The sequence below is a fragment of the Carassius auratus genome, chromosome 50 (assembly GCF_003368295.1).
Source record: "Carassius auratus strain Wakin chromosome 50, ASM336829v1, whole genome shotgun sequence".
Lineage (NCBI taxonomy): Eukaryota > Metazoa > Chordata > Actinopteri > Cypriniformes > Cyprinidae > Carassius > Carassius auratus.
The window spans coordinates 12,363,507-12,390,557 of NC_039292.1; the positions used below are offsets into that span (position 1 = coordinate 12,363,507).

The window sequence follows — 27,051 nt, forward strand, 5'->3', positions numbered from 1 at the left end:
GTATTTGCTTCCTGTACATACAGTGATAAAATTTAATTTGTAATTAAAAACACAAAAATAATGTCATTTTTTAAATCATTGTTTTCTATATTTATTTGCTTGGTCAATGTCATTGTGGGTTTTGGTTCGTTTACTGCTGTAGACTGTAAGGACCTTAAAAATAAAATAAAAATATTTTTTGCGAAGTGATATGGACATGTACTGCATGTACATGATGCATGTCAAGACCTGCCTGGAACTACTTTTGCTGTGCGTTTCCCTGAAAATAACTGCACTCCTTATAAACGTTCGTCAGCCAATCAGATTCAAGCATTCAACAGTACATAGTATAATAACTGAAAATGACAACGTTTATCCAATTACGTATACATAATCTACAAATGACAAAACTTATAACTTACAATAACAAAATTTAATTACAGCAATAAACTTACAATGATACAATTATGCTTGAAGGTATGCATTTTCTTTATATATAACCAAACTTACGAGGGTCACACACTACAAAATAATGGCTCTACAGATTATCTTTTCAGATTTAACTGAGGTGTGGGGTGTGTTAAGCGTGATTCAATATGCTCAGAACTACATCGGGCCGCACCGATCTCAAATCATAAATATCCAACATGTTAAATATTTACGATCAGAAATCCTGACAAATTACAGAATTACTCGCCTCCAGCTCACGCTGTAACATGTAAAGTCCTTGTTCATGTTGTCTCCAAGACTTCGATTTTTTTTTCTTTTACTTCCTCAAATTTCCTGTTAAAAGCAGTCCAAACACTAGTATAGCCATTTCTTATTGCACTTTGTCCACCATTTGTTTGCTCCAGAGTCACGTTTGACTGCATGAGATTTTCATTCTGGCTGTTTGGGAACTAAATCGCACTTCACACACCATTGGAACAAAACCGTTAAATCAAAGATTTTTTATCGTTATGTTTGTGGTCTCTCACATCTTGAAAATCTGATGAGATTTTTGACTTTGGCATGTGAGCCAGCCTGTACATGGTGAAAATTTCTGAAATTCTTTGTACAAGCATGTAAATATTTATAAATTTATCCTCCACATTTGGAAAATAATCAACAACCATGTTTTACTGCGCTGCAATTAAACACCTTGCCGAAGTCACTACATTCGGATTGAATAGAAGCAGGTTGGTGGTAAATTGCATGGATGTATAAAGTTTCATCAGAAATTCCCAGGGTTTTTACAATTGTACAATTGAAGCCATTAATTGCATTTTTAGCATTGCTGACAAACAACCAATAATGCCCCCCACCCCCCCACCCCCCACACACACACACAACACACACATACAAAATAACAGTTGTGACAAGAAGCTAAAATGATAGTGCTCGGGTCTAGGATTTGACACTGAGACGCGTTCGCTCCTATTTGTTGATTACTATTGATTTTCTTTGATACTTCATTTAAAAATCAATAGTTGGAAGACAGAAAAACAGGCATGCTTTACACATACTTTAACATACTATTGTACACTAGAGAAGCCTTCAGTTTTGGCAGCGTGGTGGCAACCAATTAGGAGAAAAGCTCTTAACAGGTGAAAGCGGGGGGGGGCTCACAGATCGATTCTCACTTTTTCCTCCCCAATCACAGAGAGTGGCCATAAATTAAGCTCATCAGTGTTGCCGTGCAGACAGCCAGGACGCACACTGCCTCTGCTCTCCATCTCTTTGTCACTCATAAAGCTCTCACAAGCAGCACCACCACGCTTTAGCCACACGGAGGGAGAGAACGAGACCGAGACTGAGACAGAAGAAAGAGAGAGGAGGCTGTGATCATATCACCTTGAGTTCATGCGTGCCCGCAGCTTCTTGGCCTTTTTCCGAGCTTTCTGCCTCTCTTCTCCCTCTTTTGCACTGTCGGATGGCACGCTGCTGTCAGTCACAATGTCTACGATGTACTTCTTCTGAGACAGGTGTTCCTGTCAAAAAAAAACAAAACAAAAAAAACATTTGTAATTATATAAAGGTTGCTTTCATATTAGAACAGATTTTTTTTGATTACTGTGAAAGGTGTTACCTGAATATTACTGTGGGTAATATATAACAAGTAACAAGCATTCAAAAGTATGTAACTTGCAAAAGTATGTAACTTTAACACCTAATATACTTTTTCAAATAAGTTGATGATGATTGTTGTTGTATTCACTTTTTTTTTTTACTACTCAGATCGCAGAAACCGACTGAACATTCAACAAAATTATAAACTTAAGATAAGTCCTTAAAAGTTGGTCCGGAACATAAAAATCGTTGATAAAAATCATCTCAATACATTAAAAACCGGGCAGACCAAAGACCTGTAGTATGTTTTACAGATATGCATATTTTTATCAAAAAGCAATTCATTAAGTTGGTGCTGCAATAGTAACATTTGAGTGCTAAGCTGCTGATGATGACAGAGTAAAGTAAACTGAACTAATGCATTACATTGCCTTCTGAATAAATAATGCATCCTTTTTAGAGTAATGCAATAAATGTAACAATATGTATAAAAGCTGTGTGAATCTGTGTGTTATTTTTGTATTATTTATATAGCATACTAATATTTTTGAATTTAGAATTACTTTTCTATTGTGGTTTCATTTTATTTAACATTTTTATACCTTTACTAATTTTTACTTAAGCTTAGTTTTAGTATTTTTAGTACGTAAACTTTTCATTTACTTTACTTAGTTGCTAAAACAACATTTCTAATTTTCATTTTTCGCCTAATAAATATATTTTACATCAACTTTCATTAACAGTAAATTATTTTGAATAGTCTTACATTCAGTAACACTGCAACTACAACTTGAGGGCAGAGAGAGGGCATATAAATCAAAGTACTAAACTAGCGAAATTAGGATAAAATGGCTTAATTAGAAAGTTGTAAGTGGTACCAGAGTGAAACCTTCCTTTAACTAGCCCATATTTAGCCAAAAATGCACATTCAATTTTCTAAAGCTCCACAGAGAGACCTCTCAGTTCAATGCCATGCGCATCCAGAACAGTCCCTACAGGACAATAGAATGACGCACACGTGTGTGTAAGAACACAGTGACAAGAGAGGAGATCAAACCTAGCACATGTCCAAAGGCTGGGCTTCAACTCCCACACTAGGATGTAAAGTGTAGCGCCTTCATTGAAAGAACAGGTGTCAAGCTCTTTTTGTGTGGCTTGTATAGTCGTCCAGGCCTAGGCATTGTGCTCCATAATTACGAAGGCATCTCCTGCAATCTCTGCTGGCATTAAGGCGGCAGAAGTGCTGAGGTGGGAGAGAGGTATAGCTTTCTGTCTCTTTCTGATGATGCCGATATTTCCATGGGAAGAAAGACGGACGTAACTCAATTTCGGACGACGTGATGCATGTGCCAGAAAGCAATTATCCAATTATCCTGTCATCCAGCACCTTGGAGGATGGGAGCAGCGGGTGAGATAGATAAGAGTTCCCACTATGAGTCGATACTTCGAAGGCTGTATGCTAACAGAGGATGGGGGCCAAAAACCTACTTTTTTTAAATTCCATGTAAATAATTAGACTAACTGTTTGTTGCCATGTTGGACTAAAGCTACATTTACATTAGCACAATTCCTCACAAAAAAAAAATCTACTCTCGTCAATTGTTCAGCAATTCTTTAAACACATCTTGCACAACAGTAACTTGCAAACCAAGCAGCTTCCAGTTGGCCAAAGCAGCTAATTCAACAAACCTGCATGGGGAAATCTCAAACTCTCATGGTATTCCTATTTGCGTAAATTACTGTAAATGTGGCTGCACCTTAACAAACAGTGTGATTGCAGCATATATCCACAATAATCAGATTATTACGGAGTATTATTACTTAGTGTTCCTGTGGCTCAAGTGGTAGAGCATTGCATTAGCAGCACATGGTTGTGGGTTCGATTCCCAGGGAACACGGTAGGTGAAAAACGTTAGCTTGAATGCACTAAGTCGGTTTGGATAAAAGTGTCTGCTAAATGCAACAAAAAAAAAGTATTTTATTTATTATTTATTACTGGCCTCAGTCCACCATTGTTTCACTACCGGAGCAGACAAGAATGACTACTAAACGATCGAGGTGTTTTGTTGTTGGATGTAATAATGAACATATCAGTCGCCATTTATTCCCAGCATCTGTGCCACTGAAGACTCAGCGGATTACGTTATTTTTGAAGAGAATGCGCCCCCGATCTATATAAATGCGTCTATGTTCGTGGAATCATTCGTGATCCAGCTTCACCTGCAGAAGACATGAGTGTAAGGTTTGTTTTTAATGAATCTTTGCAAATCGCCTTTCGTAATAATGTGCTAATTAGCAATTTTCACGATGAATGTGACTAAAGTAAACCGTCCCTCAGAGAGCAGCTCGGAAGAGAGGGGCGTGGTCAGCTAACATTTAAAGGAACATGCTACAAAACGACTTGTTTTAGACAGAGTAAAAAGGTGCTTTTTACACTACCATTGGGAAATTTTAACTAGGGATGCACCGAAATGAAAATTCTTGGCCGAAACCGAAAACCGAAAAAGAGAAAACCAAGGCCGAAAACCGAAACCGAAACACCGAAATAAATTATGCCAATTATTAGTACCATTGCATTTATTGCTATGACCGTGTACTAACTTTACTAAAATTAAGATATTGCAATTGCATAAATTAGTATTAAAGTTTCAAAGATAATTACAATTACATAACTTATACAAAAAAAAAAAACATAAAAATACATAATTACAAATGATGTAAATATTTATTAAGCACATTGCAACAATGCACAGTATAAAATAAAATTCAAACAAAAAATTTATCCCACTCATGTGTATATTTAATAATAATGTACAGGCCTACTGGCCTGCAGAAAGGTTTTAAAATGAACAGTTCTCTCATAAAAACAAAGTGCATTTAGGTGAAGTGCATTTGAAATTTTTCTATGTAGGACTAGAAAGTGCATTACTTCTCCAGTTGGCAAGACTGTTATCACTTCTGGGGATGGGGACTTCAGACAGATAACCATCTAGCTGTTGAGCAGTTGAGCTTGTCATCTGCCTGACATTTGAGAAATATTTGAGAGAGTGTATTTAAATAGGGCCAGGGCATAAATAAACATTTTTATCAAATTAAAGCAGAAATCTAGCAGAAAATCTAGCATATGGCTACAATCTGATATTATGTATGTATATATGTTTGTGTGTGTGTATAAGAACAAAATAGCCAACGTATTATTATTATTTGAGGCACTTTCTTGCAGAATTCCACTGAACATATCAGACAACGATGGTGCATGCCACTCATCTGGTGCAGAGATCAGTCTTTTTTTCTGCGATCTGATCTGTCTCCTGCACTTGGCGCTTCTCCGTCTCCTGCACTTGGCGCTTCTCCGTCTCCACGCGGGTTCTCCGCATCCAGCGTGGCCTGGATCATTTCTCGTGCGCGCTGCCTTATTTCCGCATCCAAGTAATGGTCATTATAACGCGGATCAAGCACATTCGCGATGAAGTGCAGAGGATCCGAAAAGATCTCAGTGAGACGTGTGCTAACAGACTCTATAAGACTGTACTTTTCTTTGTTTTTACTTCGTGGTCCGTCTTAATCTCTTTGTTAGGAGACGTTTTAGTGCTGCGAATAAAGGAATACGAAGAGAGAGAATGTTCTCACTGGTGTTAAGTGAATGTCGCGTGGAGCTCGTGGTCTGCGCTTTGCAGGTGCACGTGCAGGTCGCGGTTTCTGTTTGCGTCATCACAACATTTCGGCCGTGTTGTTTCGGTGATAAAAGTCTATCGGCCGAAAACCGAAAAGGCCATTTTCGGCCGAAAATTTTCGGTGGCCGAAATTTCGGTGCATCCCTAATTTTAACCAAACAGTGTTACAGATGTGTTATAGACTTTTCATTAAGACCCTGAAGAATCATATCAACTTGCCAAAAATGGGAATCTGATGACCCCTTTAAATGTGCAGCAAAATAGTAGGCCAGCATTATCTTGTCAAGGTTAACATCCTTCGAATTTTGTTTCATTTCATACTGTATTGGAGAGAAATGAACTGGCATGTTGATGTACCAGTCACGTTTCTTTCGAGTCTTGAACTCTTCTCATGTGTTTGCATAATGATGCAACAGTTAATGACCAGACATATCCTCAAATTTTCATGTTTGTAGTTCTTAAACACTGTTTATTTGTGTTTGTAGCTCGGTTCAATCGAATCCTCATCTAAATCACATTATTTTGGGCAATGTTTCTACAGTGAGCATTTACCTGTATCTGCACTTCAAATTTTTGGTACATTCATTTCACCATTCTATGATTTGGGACACACTAATTAAAATTTTGAAAGACTATTTAGGACAGACAGTATGTGAAATGGAACACAGCATTAGTGCTCTTTGTTTCTTGTCCATACAGTGACAGTCAATGGGGTCCAAAACTGGTTGAGAAGAAAGGTTTGCAATGACACGAGGGTGAGTAAATGATCCTAGAATGTTCTTTTGGGACTTTTCACCAGTTTTTCATATATGTCAGGCCAACAGTGAGGGATGAGTTATGTACTCAATATTTAGCGATTTGTTTGGAGAGTATAGCATCTGAGTATAGCATCATCTCCTGGTTTCTTCCAACAGCGCTTCACAAAGTTGAACAATAACAAAGTTTTAACGACCACAGCCTCAGCTTGACACCTGTCCTTAATGAATTACTTTGAGACAAATGTGACAAATGACCTCATGGCCCTACGTTTGAAATCTGTACATTTGCATCATATAGGGTTTCAAGTGGACGAGTTATTGTGTGTGTGCTGGACGGGGCGTCCACCCCGAATCCCTGGGGAACAGGAGTCGACCCTGCAGTCATAACCATTGCCTCCATTGCCCTGTGGCCAGAGAGGCATCTGTTGAGTAATCTCTCTGAAAGGCGATCCAGTACGTCTGCCGTTCACTTAATGGGATTGTTTCTGTAACACCTCAAAGACGTGCACCATCTTGAGATTATAAAGAGCTTTTGGTTTGGAGGAGAGGGGAGCACCACAAAAACAGATCTGTAAGGACATCAGGACTGGAGCTAAGCTCCTAATGTGTGAGTGAACCGAAGAATGGGAAACCATTATGGCAACAGACAATCGCTTCGACAGTTTGAGACTCAAACCGAATTTCATTTAAGAATAAATTTTAATAGGAAATCCTATCATAACGCCACTGCTCTGGATCTAAACTGACAAAGCAAAACTTACCTGAACTCAATTTTAAATGTACACTTTTTTTTTAAAGGTTTTATGAAAATCATTTTAAGACTTTTTAAGACCAAGTAAAGAAAATGTAAGGAATAACTTGAAGGTAACAGTACATCAATATGGTTGCAACCTCCAGCAGATCTCTCTATTATTATTTTATTGATTTTACAAAAAAATGCTTAAGGCTTAAAAAGCTCTGCTCACAAACACTAAAATATGGAAATAACTTTAACTGCATCTTCTGAACACAGAGGGAAAAAATTATGTTCTTCCTTTTTTCTTGCTTTTCAGTTCAAATGTCCAAAAGATACTTAAATAATGATACATTTACGTTTGAGAAGAAAAAACGCCATAAGTCTTGATTTCGCAAAACATATAAAAATGTATGTTTGTGATTAGAAATACACGAATAAAGAAAAATAAACTTAATTCAAAAGGAAAAGATCTAATTTTTTTTGCAGTGCATGCAACATTTAATGCCATGACTAAGATTTTAAACTCTGATTTAAAAGCTTTTAAGTCTTGAATATGTGGAAGGGCAAATTCAGACCCCGTTTAATACAAAAGTGAAATGTAGAAAGTATTTTTCATATTTAGATGATCCAACTGACTCAAGTCTGTAAGAATGTTTTGTCAGGTGGAAATAGTTCACTTTTATATGAACATAAGCACATGAACTCCAAATATAAACAATATTAATACTGATGCTTTTCTTAGAATGACATCAAAAATTGATGCTACAGAAAAAGGACAATGTGGCATATGACGACCTATCAAATTCATGGATGGACAGGTGACGGACAGGTGTCCACTTGAACACGGTGATAATAGTATGCGTGCGAGTGGGATATAAAAAGTGAGAGAGACCAGCCTGTGGGCTTGAACACCCAAAAAACCCGCAGTGCTTTCTGTGGGGCGTAATGAGAGAGCAGTCAAAACATCACATCTGCTCAGGGGCTGTGATGAAGCTCTCGCTGCACACTGATACACGTCCCCATCCTCCACTCTTTTGTGTGACACAAAAGAGCATGCAAAAGATGGTTTTCCCCCAATGTGAAACGGACAGCTGTTTGTCATTCAGGTACAATGTAAAGACAGGAGGTATAAGGTAACGAACCAGCAACCCACGAAAAAAATACATTACATTCTAACCTCAGATGTGTCATTTGACATGATGTCTTTGTTGTAAAAAATACAAATAAAGTTCAAAGGACGACAAAACTACTTTGTTGTGTTAATAATAACAGAAAAAAAGGACTGGTTAATATACAAAAATAATAATAGCATGATATTAAATGTAAAATTGAATTAATGTAATATTTATATTGTTTTATAATCTCATATATATATATATATATATATATATATAACGCATACATTCTCTCCCACACATGCTTTCTTTTTTTTATAGATGTAATGTTTAATAACTGTGTATATATCTTAATAATAGATTATTAAAAAAAATATATCCAAATATATGAAATAATGCATATTAAATACGGATATATGCATATATATTTTAATGTTTAATTTGTGAGCAAATAATATTCTATATTCTAATATTGTATAAAAATAGATAATATATAAAGATATTATACATATAATATATAAAGATATTACTGTACAAGTAAAATCTAAAAAATTATTTGTAAATATTAAATACTGATATATTATTTTGTTATATTTAAGAAACTTTATATATTACTTTTATTACAAACATAACACAAGCCTGGCCTTAAATTCAGTGTCCCGCATGAGCTCTTGTGTGCTAACCAGCAGGCCGTGACTCCAACAAGCTGTGTGATATTTTAGCTGGAATAACCGAACGTTCAGCTGTGTTTCTGGATCTGGCGTCAAAGGTTGAGGATAAATAAAACTCTTATGTGTCAAACACAAGGGGCCTAGAGCCACGGTATATCACATTAAACCAGAACAGATGACAACCAATAAAGGATAATATTGAGTCCAAGAGGCAATCCAAGTGTCCCGCAGCCGCACTGATCCATTGCTGTTGATAATCACTGTATTTTCAATTTAATTCAAGAGTCTTTTAAATAGCGAAATATAGCTAAATACGAGGACAGACAGAGGCTCTGGACCCGCTTCCGCTGAAAAACTATGTTGTGACCTCTGCACGGTTCAGCCAACCACCTCGGTTTTAATTAAAAATCTTTCATAACGGCAAGAATTATGGAAGTGCCGACTGGAAAATAGTTGGCGGTTGCGTGAATGAAATACTGCGCACCAAAATGAGCAGATACATAAATAAGAAGCACAGGGGCGTCCATGGCAGGACTATCCAAACAATTCCCACGGCCAGGTTTCCTTAAAATGGGAACAAATTCCCAAAATTGAACATTCAGACATATATTCCTTATGAGCTTCTACAGATGAAGGTATATAAGCAATGTGTTCTTTTCCAATAAGATCCAAAGACACGGTAATGAACTCTACAATAGGGTGGTCACTTTTGTGAAAAAATCATTTTCGATTTTTAAGACACAAGTGTTCATTGAATCGATTGTAAAATCGATTTTCCATGTCTAAAAAAAAAAAAAGAAAAAAAAAAAAAAAAAAGACGTTTCCTTTTTCAACGTCAAATAATGGACGAACGTAAAAGAGAGCGCTGGAAACACACAAGTTAGCAATATTTCTTATTTATTGGCATGAAGTTTCTTGCAGAATAACAGACAGAAAAAGGAGTGCAACATTCTCGAAAAAATATATATATGCAGACGGGACGGCTGCCATAACAAAAGAAAAACATCACTGCAGGCTTCAACCTGGCTGCATTTATGCTATTCAAGCTATTTAGGCAATTAAAAAATCTCCAAGATTATTTTAAATAATGATTCAGTCCATTTCAAACAGCTGTTCAAAAAATGAAACTTTAAATGGACTTGAGAACAGGCCTTGTGTGTTTTTTTATTGAACGTAACCGACACTTAGGCTAGGCGGCACTAGGCAGGCACAATAAAATGTCCAAAAAGGCTAGGGCCATTACAAACTATTGGACAGGTAACGTTAAACAAGTCGATCAACATTTTCGGGGTCCAGAGCAGAGCGTTTTTTATTCACTATATGTCCAGCTGTTGAGAAGACGCGCTCCAACCGCACTGATGTCCCAGGGACACTCTGCGCAAGGTGGGGGTGTAACAGCCAATTTTCCACCACAAAAGTTGGTCGCTGTCAGCTTGCAATGGTCCTTTTCATAACTCAGAAATCTCTTGTAACTAGATGCGCGAATGAGGTGAATTCGCATCTACCGCGCAGCGTAAAGGCATCTTTACATTGACTTAAGAATGAAATCTATCGCGCCAGATGCTCTATTCGCGTTTGGTGTGAACGAAGCATAAGAGGCCGCTTTCAACATCACTGGGTCTTATAGGCGAGTAAAATTGCTGGTATCTTCGGTCTAGTTTTCGCAAGGCATACTGCACTTTCGGAATTCTTTATTTTCTTTTTCTGCTTGTTTGTGAGTTTGTTACATCTATATTTTTTAATTGTTGAATTATTTTAAAATGAATAGTGTACATATTTGGTTAAAATCGATTCCCTATTTTCATTTTCAAAACTTTTTTTGGTAGGTCCGATCGATTGTGCAATCGATTTTCAAACTAAAAGTGACAGCCCTACTCTACAACAAATTTACAGTTCAGACACCAACAATTTTCCAATTGTGCTAATTTTGCAGACTGTTATAGATTGAGTCACATAAATCACAGGTAAACAATGGTTTCCTTTACGTAAACCAAATTACAGCGGTTTAAAAACTAGTTCCACGTGAATGGTTAATTCAATTAAATACATAAAGCTCCAAAATCTAAACAGGCCTCATTAAGTTGGCTGCACCTGACGTGTGACGTGGTTGCGAGCCATGGCGTGTGGCTCGGCTGTGTGTTTATCACACTGTCAGGCAGAGAAATAGGTGGCCGCAGACAAAGCTAATGATTTAGAGCTAGCAGGGGGGGTTTAAATATTACTTGCTAAAAAAGGTTCGAATGAAGGAGTTCCAGGGGCCAAAGGTGCGACATATAGCACCAACAGTTGTCAGCTGTACAAAGAAGCCCAGTGTGAAAGCCAATTTCATATTGCAGTGAGAGATCCCGCATTTAACGAGCAGCGTTCAGAGGAAAGGCACTCTGTCAAGCCCAGAGACAAGGCAGAGTGATCTCACCCCGCACAATATACACAAACACTATTAGCGCTGATTCGGTTGTAGCCTTTTACGGTCCCACAAACTGGGGAAAATAGGTGCTATAAATAAAAAAGAAAAAAAAGAAAAATAAGCTCATTTACAATTAAATCGATGAACCGTGAAATAATTATATGTATAATTTATAGTATATATATATATATATATATAAAAAAAAATTTTTTATGTTTTATAAAAGGGAAAATAATAACATTCAACCCAGAATCATTGTTAATAAAATTTACAATAAAGTCAAACTAAAATGTATATACCACGACAGTAATTAAGAATGAGATTTTTTTTTTGCAGAAAAAAATTATTAGATTAGATTGTTTTTTCCAAGTTTATGAAGTAAATTCACATAAAAAAAGTGACGTGACATTCAGCCAAGTATGGTGACCCATACAGAATTTGTGCTCTGCATTTAACCCATCCGAAGTGCACACACACAGAGCAGTGAACACACACACACTGTGAACACACACCCGGAGCAGTGGGCAGCCATTTATGCTGCGGCGCCCGGGGAGCAAAAAATATAACGTAATGTAAATAATAAATAATGTAATGTATAATGGAAATGGAAAAGTTTCAATTGTTTAATTGACATGTTAAATATTAAAAAGCATTAAATTGTTAAATTTTTAAATTATTAATTATCTAACAAATTTTGCCCTTATATATATATATTTTTTAAATCTTTTTATTTTATTTTCATTAAGTACTTAAGTCACTTTCATATTTAAAAGTACATGAAATGTATACATTTAATTTGCATTTTTATCAAAACTCTCTCCAGGTTTCTTCTGTGTTTTTTTTTTTTAGTGGGGGAGACTCACCACCTCCTCATCGGACAGCTCCCGCCCTTGAATGCTGCTGCTGTCCCGCACTGCCTGCTGGTGCCCCTTTCCCTTAATGTGACTGAACAGGTGGACCTCAGAGGTGATCTGCAACACAAAAACAGAGGTCGGAGATCATGTGAGGCGATTCGCCAAATGCATCGGTGCCCCAAGCACTGTTTTTCAACAGCTTGAATATCACCTCTTGAGTTTGTAGGGCAGCTCACCTGTACTGAAAACTGTCCTGAAAACTCAAGAGGTGATGTGAAAGCATATAAGACATAAGTACAATGGTTCTGTTCATCATTAGAAACCCGGTGGTGTAGCTAAGCACTAAGTTCTGGTAAGCAAAGGCTGAAGCTCAAAATCCCAGAAGGGCTGATCTTGAACTATCACTACCATTTAAACATCTATTTATGTGCTCCACACAGAAACGTCATACAGATTAGATGAGGATGAGTAAATGGTAACCGAATTTTTACTTTTGGTTGAACTTTTCCAATAACCGATAAGGTTGTAGGGTTCAAACCCCAGCTTACTTGATCACTATTGTGCACTGACTCAAGAGAATTAAAGGAATAGTGTTCTCAAAAATAATTTACTCCCCTTCATATAGTTCAAAAACTGAACAGATTATTATTTTCATTTTTGAGGAACTTTTACGATAACCAAAAAGGTTGTGGGTTTAAACCTCAAAAAAATATATATATAAACTATGCACAATTGTGCCCATGATCAAAATATATATATAAAAAAAATGTATTTTAACCCCAGAAATTACAAAGATTGTGTGAAATTAATCTATATAACCTGCCTAGAAAGATGTTTTACAATAACTGAAAGGTTCTGGGTTTGAATCTCAGAAAAAGTGATGCAAGAACTATCCACAATCATGCCCTTGATCAAAAAAAAAAAAAAAGGTTTAGTCGATAATGTCCATATAATGAAAGTCAATGAGACCCAAAACTTTTTAAGCTTTAAAAATTCAAAGTGAAATAGTCTATACAACATGATGGGTAACAATGGGTAAATTATAATAATATATTTCTATATTATTATAATTATAATTATAATAATAATTTCTTGTATTTTTTGTATATATAAATACACATTTTGAACTTTTCTTATAATAAAAGGTTGTGGGTTCAAATCCCAGAAAAGGTGATGCAATCACTACTGTGCCCTAGATCAAGACTGAAGAGTGAACAGTTCCCCCATTAATCATTCACTTACTTTCTTATAATTTAAAAACCTACAGTATATCACTTTCTTCTGTGAAAAAAAACAAAACATATTCTGAAGAATGTTTCAGCTAGTTGTGTCTATGCTACAAAAGTCAATGGAGCCCAAAGTGCCAAAAATGACTTAAATGAAATGTGAAAAATCAATGCACCTTAACAAATCTTTTTAGCATTTCATAGGAATGAATCTAAGTCACACAGGTTTGAAACGACATAAGGCTGAGTATTTACACATTACTCCAAGAGAACTAAACCTAAAAGGTGCTTTGCATGAAAGTCTCCTAAGTGAAAACCTGTACTAGAATTAAACAGAAAAGTTACAAAAGTTTTTCCTCCAGCAGGTGAGGACAACAGTCTCTAGATGCTTGTGTTGTTTGTCTCCTTTGAGTCCTGGAGTCGAGCCCACACAGGACAGTCTGTGTATAATGTCATTAACTAGAGTGCTTCCCGCTGACCTATAGATGATCTCTGGTGTCAGAGCCTGGCCAAGGTCATCTGACATTTTTAACAAGATTTCATTCTCCCCAGCGCTTAATCTGATGTCAGTTTGAAGCTCCAAGGTGTCTGGCCCCAGTTGCAGTAAAAGCAGGGCGCGTCAGAGATAAATGCGGCCACTCAAAGATTTGTTGCCCGTCACTTGAAATCATAATCCCACCCAGCTATTAATCTCCGCCCAGAGTTCATGTTTAATTAATGCAGTTAAATTCTAATTTACATGCATTCTCTATAAATGCAAAAAAAAACGGTCCATCATTGTAGGAATCTTTGCACTCATTGTCTGGAGCGGCTCAAATGTTCCTGATCTTGGACTGGGACAGTATTCCTAGTTGTACTAACGCCGATGGCCCTGAATGCATTAATACCATTTAAAGAGATCATAGAGAATCCCATCCCATAATGCAGTACCTACCACAACGTTACAGAGTGAGCATTGCTTCTTCCGTTCATAAGGGGTGAGTTTGGGGGCGTAGTCCGTGTTGGCGTGTCTTCCGCTGCTCAGCTCAGCAGCCTTTTCTTTCCTCTGCTCCATCTGCTCCATGTGTCTACGGCTGCTCTCGTCATGCTGAACATTTTGACCGACAACTTTGATTTAGTTTTAGTCTCGTTTTACTTGATATTTGTAGGTTTGAAGAAAGCAATACAACAAATTGTTTTTTGCCAAGTTACAGTATTTTTCAAAAACGGCGGATGGAGTCATAAGATTACGAATGATAGTTTACCTTCATCTGGATTTTCTTCTGGAGTTCCTCCATGGCTTCCTGCTGAGCCGCACTGAGAGCAGCCAAACGCTCCTCACGGTCCCTACGGTGTGGACCGCACAAAAAAACAACAACATCATCATTCAGATAGGACATGCAAAAAGACAACACATAGAGCCCATATAGATCTCAAAGTTGTCAATCTGCAAAAGGTTTATGTGACATTTAAATTATTATAAATAGTCCAAGAATTCAAAGTTTTAAGTGTTACAGTTTTAGTGCAAGAAATGATATTACCGTTCAAAACTATGCGGTCAGTAAATATTTCCTAACGTTTTTTGTTCTAATGCTCACCAAGGCTGCATTTATTTGATCAAAAATAAAGTTAAAATAGGAATATAGCGAAATATTATTACAATTTAAAATAACAGCTTTCTATTTTTCTTTCTGTGATCAGTCTTCAGAGTCACATGATCCTCCATTCTAAAGGTGATTTGCTGCTAAAGAAACATTTCTTTTTATTATCGATGTTGAAAACAGTTGGGCTGCATCACATTTTTGTGAATTTATTTTTCAAGGATTCTTTCATGAATAGAAAGTTTAAAAGAGCAGCACTTAATTGAGCTAGAAATCTTTTGTATCATACAAGTAAAGCTCCTTTCCTGAATAAAAGTATTAACTCTATCCAAATCTATCGTACTGACTCCAAACTTTTGAAAGGTACTGTATATTTCGGATCGGGGTTACACAAAAACATTCCCCTAAATTAGGCAGTTCTTTGCACTGGTCCTTTCTGTCCTTGTGTTTAGCTGAATTAGGATTCTGGTCTGTTTTGGCAGGAAGTGATGCAGACCTGGCTCTCTCTCGCGCTGCGTCTTCCCTCGCTCTCTCCTTCTCCTGGCGCTGTTGTTCAATTCTGGCCTCTTGTTCCCTTCTCTTTATCAGCAGCTCCTCCACCCGCGCCTGCCGCTCCGCCTCCAGGGCCCGCTTACGCTCCTGAAAAAGTGATTAACCATACAGTTACACATTTAGCCAATTAAATAAATCAATACAAAGAACCAAGCTATACCTGAACAGCTTCATCCCTCGCTTGCTTTTCTTCCTGTCTCCGCTGACGTTCCTCCTGCAGCTCATTAAGCCGTTGTTCGTATTCGTTTAGTTTTGCCAGAACATCGTGTCTCTTGTTCTGGGCTTCCAGAGTGTTGATGAAGGCGATCTCATTCACCTACACAGATCAAAAGCAGAAAAATATTCTTAGCACAGAGCTTTCCTAATAAAAAAATAAACCCCGTTTGAACATTTTCTGAGGAGAACATTCAAGGTTGTAGCCTCGTAAGTTGACCTTAGCCTCCTCTTCCTGCGCTTTCTTCACGATGGCCTGGAGTTGAATCTCTCGCTTGAATTCAGCATGAAGCAGCTTCTCGTCCATCATCTTCCTCCTCTGATCCAACAGCTCCTCCTTCCACTTCCTCACCTCCTTTTCCTGAGACAGAAAGAGACATGCACAAAGATCAAATCCCGAAAAATGTGGATGGATCTTACTTCTCCGACAAGAATGGAGTAGAACAAAAACAATCAATCAAATCTTCTACAGAGCCACCAACATCTGATTTATGAGTCTCACCAGGAGTGAATCACCATGAATGACTAAAATGGCTGTTAAGTGATTCTTTCAACATCTATGTGAAAAGTGTTTTCCCTCGTGGCCGAGGTGAAATGAGCTGTGTCTACAGGTGTTCAAGGGAAAACATACCCTTTCCAAAAGTTTCTGCAGCTTGTGGGTCTTTTCCTCTCTCAGTTTGTCTCGGAGCTGCTGGGCTTTAAGTTGTTTCTCTTCATGTTTTTTCTTTGACTCTGCAATGGTTCTGATAACAAACACCAAAGCCCATTTTCAATACAGTTTTAATCGATTTACATGATATGCAGATTAATTGATCAAAATTAAATTATCAAGTGTTGAAGTATATCAATTCACTTATGAATTCCCTTGAATGAAGATCATTCAAAAGCATTATAGTGGCAGATGAACGCATCACAATAGTAATTACAAAATTAGTGGAATGCTAAAATCAAACTAAATGATTTGAATGAAAATGTGCATAATTAATTTTTTTTAAATGTATTCTAATACAATACACTAAATAAACAAATTAAAGCGACAACCCTGAGAATAATGTTTATACATTTGTGTTTGTGCACATTAGCTGTTTCCATCCATTTTTATGCGCATTTTGGATTATCGCATCAAAAAAAAAGATGGATGGAAACGCCAAGATGCGCATAAATTCTAAAAATAAGCATTAAAAAAATCATAATAAATTATGTACACAACTTAGTAGGATAAACTTTCCGATAAGAAAAAATGTGCATAAAACACGATGGAAACACATTTACCAAATAATTTCCACTATGCGCATTGAAAAAGTCATGTGACTGCACTATGAGATGGGATAAACTGACTAACCAGCAGACTGATCTCATATACAGCATCTATATTTTGTTTTGCATGTTCTGAATTGCCTGAGGAAAGTCTTTCAAAGTATTAATGTATAATTACAGTCTTACATGACTGCGTTCCCAAACAGCAGACATGAACCTCTAAAAGCAAAGACCGCATTTATTGCCACGTCTGTTATCGCTGAAGCGCAAGTAACTTATTACATATGAAAAAGCCAATTTCCTCCATGAAAAAAAAAGTGATTTCATCTGAGTTTATTTCTTGGAATTCCTAATTTGTAATTTACAATGGTCACAACTTTTTTTCTAGATTGTGAATTTGTTGGAATTCTGACTTTTTGCCCCCAAGAATCGAAGTTACTTTCTCACAATTCTGAGTTTTGAGTCAACACCTCTTTCTTTCTTCTTACAATATCTCGTAATTTTGAGAGAAGAAAAAAAACGTCAGAATTGCAACAAACACAGTCAAGAGAAATAAAGTCAGAGCTATGAGACAAAGTTACAAAGTTTTTTTCCCGTGGCAGAAACTGGATCCATACAATGTCTAATTTCATTAGTACTGTATCACACAATGATGTGAATTTAGGGACAGGACAAACTTTTTGCAATTCTGTTTGGATAAATATTAATTAATGGTAATATTACCATTCTAAGGACAATCTTTTCTTTGCAAAATTCTGTAACATTACTCTGTATGTAAGGGGAATATGTGACTGTTACCGTTTGCGTGAAGGAGAGGACAGCTTCTCGTGCATGTGAATGCCATGTCCCGGTGGGCGAGCCGGCTCCTCCTCCACTATGTCACCCCAGGAGGTGCTCTGACGCCAGGGCTCTCGAGCTGTCAGAAAACCAAGTGATGTGAAATAGCACATTTACAAGACCTGTTAGACCGATTTCACACTAGTCAATTTTAGATCATCAGCATCTATTTCTGAGTGATGCTTTTAATGTCATTTGAGTAAATGCAATTTCTAGCATATACAAAATCCTTCAAAAAAATAACAAAATATGACAGCAAGAAAAAGTAGAGGTTGCTATTTTACATGAATAAAAAAAATAAAGGTAAAGAAACAACAGGTAATCTTGGCTAAATCAAAGTTAAAACATTAGAAGTAGAGGTCGACCGATATTGTTTTTTTGATAGCCGATATTTTGGAAAGCAGTAATTGCAGTAGTATCAGTTTTGGGGAGTACTCATGACTTTACTCTACATTTGAGAGGCAAATATTGTACTCTTTACTCCGCTGCATTTCTATCCATAACAGTAAGTACCCATTACTTCTAAAATAAAAATCTCGGAAACCCTCAATTTGTTGTTTCCCTCTCAAACGTGATTGGATTGTGCAGGCGCCACTGATTGGGACAGCCTATCAGCAATCACATTCAGCTTTCCACCAAAGACTTCATGACATTTGATTGAATTGAAGTACAATACACACACACACACAAACACAGACAGAGAGTTATCACACAAAGGGCCCTATTTTAACGATCTAAATGTAAAGTGTAAAGCGCATGGCGCAGGTGCACTGTAAAAAAAAAAAAAAAAATCCACTTTTGCTATTTTAACAACGGAATAAAGCATTTTTGGAATGGGTTGTCCCTATTCTCTTAAGTAATGGGCGTAAAGTTCATCTCCCATTCCCTTTAAGAGTGAGATGCGCTTGCATCATGGTGGAATTTGTTGGCGGAAAAGCTGAAAACTTCAAGCAAAGAAATCGATCTGCTAGTGCGCGAAGTTAAAGCGCGAGCTGATCATCTACAGGACAAGCAGGAATCCACCAAAGCTTCCAGAGGTAAAGAAGGCATGGGATGAAGTAGCAGTGCATGCTTTCAAATAGCTCCGCGCAATAAGTCAGTTAATACATTTATGTGTCTGTATTCGCACGATTGTTCAATTAATTAGCCAATTTCATTAATCATTACAACTAGTAATAGGCTGAATTGCACACAGGTAGCCTAATTCTAATACACGCATTGACTATCCATCATTACATTTTATTATTTATGTAGCCTACACAATAATATTCTTTTACACTGTAATCCTTTTGCTTTTAATATTTGGCATGTTTGTGTGATACGCATCCCTGTGTGTAAAAAGGAAAGCCAACGCACACTATTGACCCACCCAGAGGCGCTTTTTCTACAAACGCGCTCTTTAAATAACAAAAAAATATTGTGCCATTGACTTCAGACTTTAGACCAGGTTTGAGTTGGTCTATGGTGCAGTCTATTTTCAGCTCCTTAAAATAGCAATGTGCCAGCAATGCACCTGAACACACCTCTTTTTATACCAGCAAGCCCATGGTTGCACAAATGAGCGCAAATGCATTTGCTAATTAAATGATGTGGCGCTGGATGGGAAAATGCAAATGGTGCCGGACTGAAACTAGCAAATACACTTTCGTTGCGCCTTACATCGCGCCAGGTGTATTATAGGTGATATATCGGTCGACCACTAATTAGAAGGCTAAATAAATATTCATTTCATTCCAGCAATTTTGACCATTTCATTTTCCCTCATTAAATGAACAGAACTACCTTATAGATCTATAAATACAGTTAGCAATGTGTATGTTATTTGCATCATTACCGTCATAATCAGCTAGCATCTCGCTCCAGTCTAAACTCAAGCCACAACTGCCACTCCCGATACTTGCCTTTAAGAGACCAAAATAAAAATGACACCAAATTCAGAAAACACACATATAAGAGCCAAGAATATTGATGTTGTTATAATTACATCCGTCAAATAAACCACTAGGGCTTACTTACAGAAAAGTCGCTCTCGTTGTCAGTCTCCAGTTCATTGTTCTCTGCTTGGATCTCTCGAGTCAGCTGTTCCTCCTCTGCGATGGCACTTGCGATTGCCTCTTCGTTAGCTTTTTCCAGGCGGTCGGCCAGCTCTTCCTTCTTAGCCAAAACTTCAGCCATGGATTGCGGCTGACAACAGGCACAAAACACTCATAATCAGTCACTGAAGTCACCACAAAAAGTGCCATATAGTGCCAAGTTCACCACACCAGGCTTTTGAGTTCATGCCTAGGCAACGCAACTTCAATTAGGTCATGGTGCAATCATTTCAGCTGAAATTTGGCTAGACTCGGATTTCTGTAACGCAACCAAATTTTTAATGTTTGCTGAAAGCCTGCACACCACAAAACGTATGCAAACAATGTTGTAAGAAACTGAACAGAGATAAAATGAAATCAAATAATGGCACATGCCATAAACATAATCAATCACAAAAACCACGCATGGGGAAGCATAACGAAATCATGCAGCACAACCACAATAAGGACGGGGAGATGGGAAGGAGTTCTTATTTGATATGACAGAACAAATTTAATCAATAAGGTATGAGAGGCCGTGTTGTGTTGTGAATATAGGATTTAAAAGATGTTATTAGCTATTTCTATTGCTCTCTACTTGCTCTCAATTGGCAAATGGGGCTAATTTGGAATGTTTAGGAAAACAATTGTGTTGCACATATCAAAGAAATAAGCTAAAAATATGACAATATAATCATGTAAATAAATATAAGTTTATCTATATAAATGTTTAATACATGCATGTATATAATTGTGTAGATTCATGTAAATAATTCAAAAATATAATAATTCATAAATGTATTTGCTTTATTAATTATAACTACATTTATATAAATATATTACTTGTTCAATTTGGATGCAGGATGAATATTGAAAATAACTTTAATTATTGTTGATATTAAAATACGCTTATCGAAATGAAAATGCTACATCCACCCACCCACCAAATACAGTTGTTTTTGCAAGACCTTCACAAAATAAAACTTATACAATATTACAACCTCTTTAAGATGGCCAAAAACCCAGTGCAGCCTGTTTTGCAAAATGCCATCAGGTGACTCTAGTGTTCTGGAGAATAGTTACCTGTAGGCAGAAGGGGTTTATTCCAATTTTAGCGTGGTAACAATGGGGGGATTTGTTGGGGGGCACATTTTTGCTAATACATTCCTTCCACAGGTGCACCTGTGAGTCTTCATGCCTCGTGATGACTGCTAAATTGCCAAAATATTTTGGAAAAAGTATCCTACCCACTGCCATCAGAGGCCACAACACTTGACCCCCGCTTTCAGAACCTGACGAGTGAACAGTATGCAGAGTGCCAATTTCAGACAGTCGTGGGAGAAAATGGAGACGCCCGGAGCTGCACTGAGGTCAGTGTCAGACGTCATGCTAACGAGCACAATAAGAGCTGGATTTCTCTCAACAGCTCGCCTGCTGGTCTTAGACCTGGAGTCTAAACAGAGCTGGGCTTATCTGACCCACCCAGAGAGGTGGTGTCTGGGCCTCGGAAGCAATGATTCCGGATTCCGACTCGGCTGAGATTGTGCTTCTGTCTGGGCGTTTAAATCTCATCCATCTCCATTGTTCCAGACTGGGTTTTGTACAGAGGCCAACACCCGTTGAGTAATGGGAGCTGGTAGCTCACAGAAAATGCTATGGGTTTACCCTTAATTAAACCCTTGGAGGTTTCTCTTATAAGAGTGAGACAGGACATAAGCAGAATGCCAAAACAGGAGTCACCATCTCACTTCTACAGCCATACCATCTGAAGCAAAGCCATTTGGCCAACCTCTGTAGTTCAAGTAGTTAAACCAATAAATAGACTTGAATTTCAAGTAAAAAATTATTAAAGCATAACATTGTGCAGCTGGTTGGTTGCACCAGGAACAGCCACTTTTGCTGGAAAAGGGGCATGAGTATTGGTATCTTTGAATTTAGCAAGATTGTGGGAGGTCAAGGCTCAAAGGGAGGTCAAGGTCAATGACAGCCCATGGGTAGAAAACCAGTCAGGTTGTCTGACTGGTGCAGGGGACACTTGACGAGCCTAAAATAAAAACTTGAGCAACTGTGGCAACTCTCTATAAACACTGGGCCTTCCTGTTCTCTACTCGCAGTGATACTAGTTCACCCCTGTCAGCACGCACATACATATACTAGCTGAGAAAGAGGAGGAGGGATGGGGGTAATCCTGTATCGCCTGGAGGTTTTTGGGATTGACTTTGTTTAGGCGGCAGTCCTGACCCTGGCCTGTTTCTCTCAGCACTCACAGTGGAAAGTTCTGTGGGGTCCAGCATGCTCTCCAGTGTCATCGCTGCCAGGGAAATGTAGATCGCTGTCTCCACTTTTTCCGATGGTGCCGCGACCTTCCACTCAGACCCCTCCATCCCCTTCTCTTCTTTAGCTTGCCCAGTACCCGGCTCCTCTGTTTGGGAAAGGGTTACAGAAGGAGGACCTGGAACGGAATCCAAAACCGAGCACTGGGCTTGCGAAAGCGGAGAGGTAGGGGGAGGCGTGGGGTCAGAGGTGGGGGGTGGCGTGTCCTCAGAGGGGGCGCTGAAACTCTGCCCTGGCTCTTCATTATTTTCAGCTGGGGGCTGTGCAATATACACACAAATGGACACACAGATATGAACACAAACATGCATGTCACAGCACTAACTGCCGCATCTGTATGACAGACTATTTGGTAGATACGAGAGCAGCAAGAAAACGAACAGAACTAAAGAAACACAGCATGCTAAATAATTACACAATATCATGCATTTCAAAACAAACATGTAGCATACCAAGAACTGTTCAATCAAAAACCACAAACATGCAAACAAGTCATTTTGAATCACCACAGTCTCAACTTTTCTAAAACCTAGTATGCTTGCATACATAGGCACCATTTCAAGACAAGGCTCTGGATGTGAAGGCTGTTCCATAAGGTAGCCAACTTCATTTCGTTGCTTCCAAGACAATACCACATTGCAATGTAAAAAGCTTAGTGAAAAGAAATGAATGTTTTATTTAATGCTGAACGATGTGACATTTAATGCCAGTTGGTATACTGTGACATTAGCTTAGATGTTGCACTATTTTTGAGAGATTCTGCCATCACAGAGCGTTCCAAATCAGTCGCAGGTGCCTATGCAGGAAGTAGATAGTATGGCATCTCACTAGATTTTGCAACAGAGCTATTGGCTATTTCGTATTGTCCAAATGTAATCCGAGACATTATATCATCAATATTTAATAAACCTCATTAAATCTGATAAACATGTACAAAATCGATGCTTGAACACTTGATACTGCCCTGTCTGGACAGTGTATCTATGTACACAGCGTGACAAAAACAAAAACATTCTGATGTTACAGAGTCTTCATATCTATGCCTGAGCCCTGAATAATTAATGAAGGAAGGCTGGATGACGTCAGTACCTCGATGATGGAGGTCTTTTCCACCTCTTGGCTCTGCTCTTGGGGTATGGGTTGCTCTTGCTCCTTCACCTCTTGAGATTTTTCCTGGGGGGAGCGCTGGATGTTCTGGTTCTCCTTGTCGCTGTCATCTTTGGGGCTTACATGTGCCAGAACGGGGCTTACCTTGGCCACCATGGTGTTGGAGCGTGGCCTCATGGAGCGGCCACGATGCACAGTCTCCCAGCCCTCTGCATCTTTCTTTGCTAAGGATTGATGGACATAGATATATACAAAACCACAGAAATGCTTCTGAAAACAAATGACTGTCAATACAGAAGATCCATTCACCTGGTTTTTCATCAGGGATGTTGACACTTGGGCTGGGAACAGGAAGCGACTGGGAACACTTGACTCGGTCCGCCCAGCTTGGTCCAGTGTGGGAGAGACGTGCCACAGCCAGAGTGGGAGGGGGACCCCTGTAAACACACACACACCATTTAAACCAGAGATCTCAGATTCAAATGCCCAAGTGTAAAGTAGCCAGGTGGTGTTCTTCATCAACAGTCGCACAATTACAACAGATACAAATGTTTTACAGTCTTTACTGTTAAAAAGTCCCCTTCTATGGGTAGTCATCACAAACGCTCTAGCTATGCATCATTGCACTGGGCATCCTCAAACACTGCAAGCTAAAATGGAAACTTCAAAACGAGGGCCCTCCGTTTTGATCAATATCCATTTCCTGCAGCATCCAATTACAGCGTAATACAGACATGGATGGCCGTGCTTCAGCAGTCTTTAACCACACTTAGATCTGCACCCCCAACAGTCTCAAGCACAGGCCTGAAGAGAACCCGGCAAAAATCGCATTAAACAAAACGCTTAGGCTGTTGCGGATCGATTACTCTTTTCCTCCCAGCCTCTGCCAGACGGGCGTAGTCTTTCCGGTCTCGTAGCGAGGCCAAGATATGTATTATATCTGCCATTGATTTCTCCATCTGAGCATTCAGTGGCATTTCTAATCGCATTATCAATTGTCTTCCTTTCACACTACCAGCCTTAAAACAACAACAACAACAACAACAACAACTAATGCAGGGAGCCTCAAGTCTTGCTCCTCTGTTAGGAGTTGAGAGTCGCCACAGTTTGCCAACAGAGACACCAGTGTCAATTAGCATGCTGTGGGCAAGGATAAAGGGGTTCAAGCCAGATTCAAGCAGATATATAACTGACTATTTCTTAAATTGTGAGTATACTTTTTATAAATACTAAAAAGTTAATAAAAAATAAAAAAAAGATCCAAGGAACGGCATATTTGTTACATTTTCCAAACAATAGTGTATCAGTTTTTGCTTTGCAATAGCAAATTATATAATATACTGAATATAGTTCCTATACATTAGTGTTAATTTCGTTAACTAAAACTATGACGAAAAATGTTCGTCAAATTGTTTTTTCCTGACGAAAAAGAGACTATGACGAGATAAGGTAATTTTTCGAAAATTGAGACTAAATGAACATGCAACATCTGTTGTACGAGACTATTACGCGCGTGTTCATGTTTGCGGTTGCCAGATATCAAGAGATCAAATCCTCCATTCAGAGCTTTTCTGTTAAAAGGGTATTTACTCTTCCTGGCTTTTTGTTTTATGCAATCAGGCAACCATTCAACACACACTCTCTCTGCAGAGGCACCATGATCTGAAAACACCGATATACAGTATTGTACAAGCAAAAATATACAAGTATTGTAAAGATCACCATTTGAGGTATACTGCTTAAGCCAAAGTGTCGTTCAGCCACTCTGTGTTCTGTAATGGATCTCAACTGAATTGTTTGTGATAGTGGTAATGTTACTTATGCAACCTCTGTGCAGCTTTTTTGCCATTGTTTTAAAAAAGAAATATAAATGCTATTAGGAATTTCTCTGTTATAATATTTGAGAATAGTGGTCGACCGATATATCGCCGATGTCGATATTGGCTGATGTGTTCGAGGCGGGACTTTTATTTTGATGGCGCTGAGAGCGGCAGTGCCGGAGCACACACACAGTGCTCACGCTCGCTCTCGTTTGTCATCGTCATTAACAGTTGTGTCTAACATGGATAGAAGTCTGTCTAATAATCAGATAGAACAATTAAACAAAGAAATTAATGTATACAGAAAGTATTATAATGATTGCTTTTATAATATTATTAATAATAGAAAGGCAAACACTATAATACTATAAGTAAATAAATGTGTATTTTTATCCAGCATGATCGCGTGTTCTCTGCATGATGGTCAGTCCGTGTGAATTGAATGCTTTAAACTATAAACTTGTGATTTCAGATTTATACTGTGCCTTATGCATTTGCACATATATCATATTCATGTCATTTTCACTGTGTGCTGTATGTAAAATGAGAGTTACCCTGACTTTATTTGAAAAATATGATTCCCAGTGCACACAAACTTCCCAGAATACTGAGTCCCCTGTTGGTTAAAGTGATTACTTTCTTTTAAATGTATATATATTTTCTTTGGTGTTGATTTAGCCTTAATTGACATCCTGTTTTAAATCTGTACACTAACGTTAGATTAGGTAAAATATTTAATATTATATTTATTTGTGCTTATTGGTGAAACAGCAACTTATATTTTTCATCATTTTAACCATTATACAGAAAATATGATGAAAATTAGTAAGTTTCCACTGACTAAAACTAAAACAGGACAAGTTGAACTAAATATGATAAAAACTTAATAGCTGAAAAAAATGAACACTACTATACAGTAATATTTTCCTAAATATCACATTATTAGCTGTATTTTTTCACAACCGGTATCTACTGGTCCAGATCAGATTTATTGTTTTAGACACTTAATATATTTTACGACAGCAGAGAATATGGATGAAATACACATTTTCTTTAACAGCTTTTTCTTTTTTTAACTTCCCAGAATACTTTATAGGTGAAACACTTAAAATATTTCCTGTACAACATTACTAATCAAATAATGAGTTCATCATTTTCACAGTGATAACACAAGAATATTGGGGAAAAAAGTACTTGTGAGTATTTGAGGGAAATGTTTTTGAGTGATCCTGGGTGTGATGGATGTAACTGGATTGGCTTACCCAAAATTTAGGGCACGGCGAACGCCAGGTGATGGAACAATACGATCTGACGAGGGGCTGGACATTACATGTCTCCCTGGTGACATCTTTCGAACTTCCCAAGTTAAAGAAGTGGGCCTGCAGGAACAGAATGAAACCGTCAAAGAAAGGTATTGATTTGGAACAGAACCCAAACATATAAACATCTACTTCACAAAAATATTTAATAAACAGACATGCTAGGACCAGGGCAGGCTTGGATGCTTCTAAAGGACACACATTCAACTGCTGTAGAAATGTAGAGCTTTCTAAAGAGTACTTTACAGTTTGACACACAACTTAAAAGCTCTTGCTCTTATACCATAATCAGTGTACTATTGTTGTGGTCACTTACTCATTACATAAAGGGGTTAGGCAGTGAAACAGTGAATCAACACAAATTGATCATTGATCAGGCTGAAAGCAGGGTTTGTGAACATGTTGAGAGTGTGTGTGTGTGTTGTAATAATCATGACAGGCGCTGGTGTTTGTCTGTGATTTATACAGTTGAGTCCTCAAGCCTACATATC

At 37.9% G+C, this 27,051-nt stretch overlaps 1 protein-coding gene across 5 annotated transcripts in view; it reads right to left on the reverse strand.

Moving 5' to 3' along the window:
• The window catches only part of LOC113067034 (S phase cyclin A-associated protein in the endoplasmic reticulum-like), a 109,349-nt gene that overhangs the window by 65,238 nt on the left and 17,060 nt on the right, over positions 1-27,051 (reverse strand). For 2 of the 5 annotated variants that reach the window (XM_026239236.1, XM_026239238.1), the window contains exons 6-20: positions 26,504-26,620; positions 23,731-23,858; positions 23,404-23,645; positions 22,248-22,574; positions 19,925-20,092; positions 19,743-19,809; positions 17,870-17,987; positions 16,446-16,557; positions 16,035-16,175; positions 15,762-15,917; positions 15,546-15,688; positions 14,714-14,795; positions 14,404-14,556; positions 12,253-12,360; positions 1,813-1,949 (exon numbers count right to left, since the gene is read on the reverse strand). In XM_026239236.1, the coding sequence (XP_026095021.1) occupies positions 1,813-1,949; positions 12,253-12,360; positions 14,404-14,556; positions 14,714-14,795; positions 15,546-15,688; positions 15,762-15,917; positions 16,035-16,175; positions 16,446-16,557; positions 17,870-17,987; positions 19,743-19,809; positions 19,925-20,092; positions 22,248-22,574; positions 23,404-23,645; positions 23,731-23,858; positions 26,504-26,620 (2,199 nt within the window). The remainder of the gene's footprint in view (positions 1-1,812; positions 1,950-12,252; positions 12,361-14,403; positions 14,557-14,713; positions 14,796-15,545; positions 15,689-15,761; positions 15,918-16,034; positions 16,176-16,445; positions 16,558-17,869; positions 17,988-19,742; positions 19,810-19,924; positions 20,093-22,247; positions 22,575-23,403; positions 23,646-23,730; positions 23,859-26,503; positions 26,621-27,051) is intronic. The other 3 variants (XM_026239239.1, XM_026239240.1, XM_026239237.1) reach the window with 2 other exon arrangements.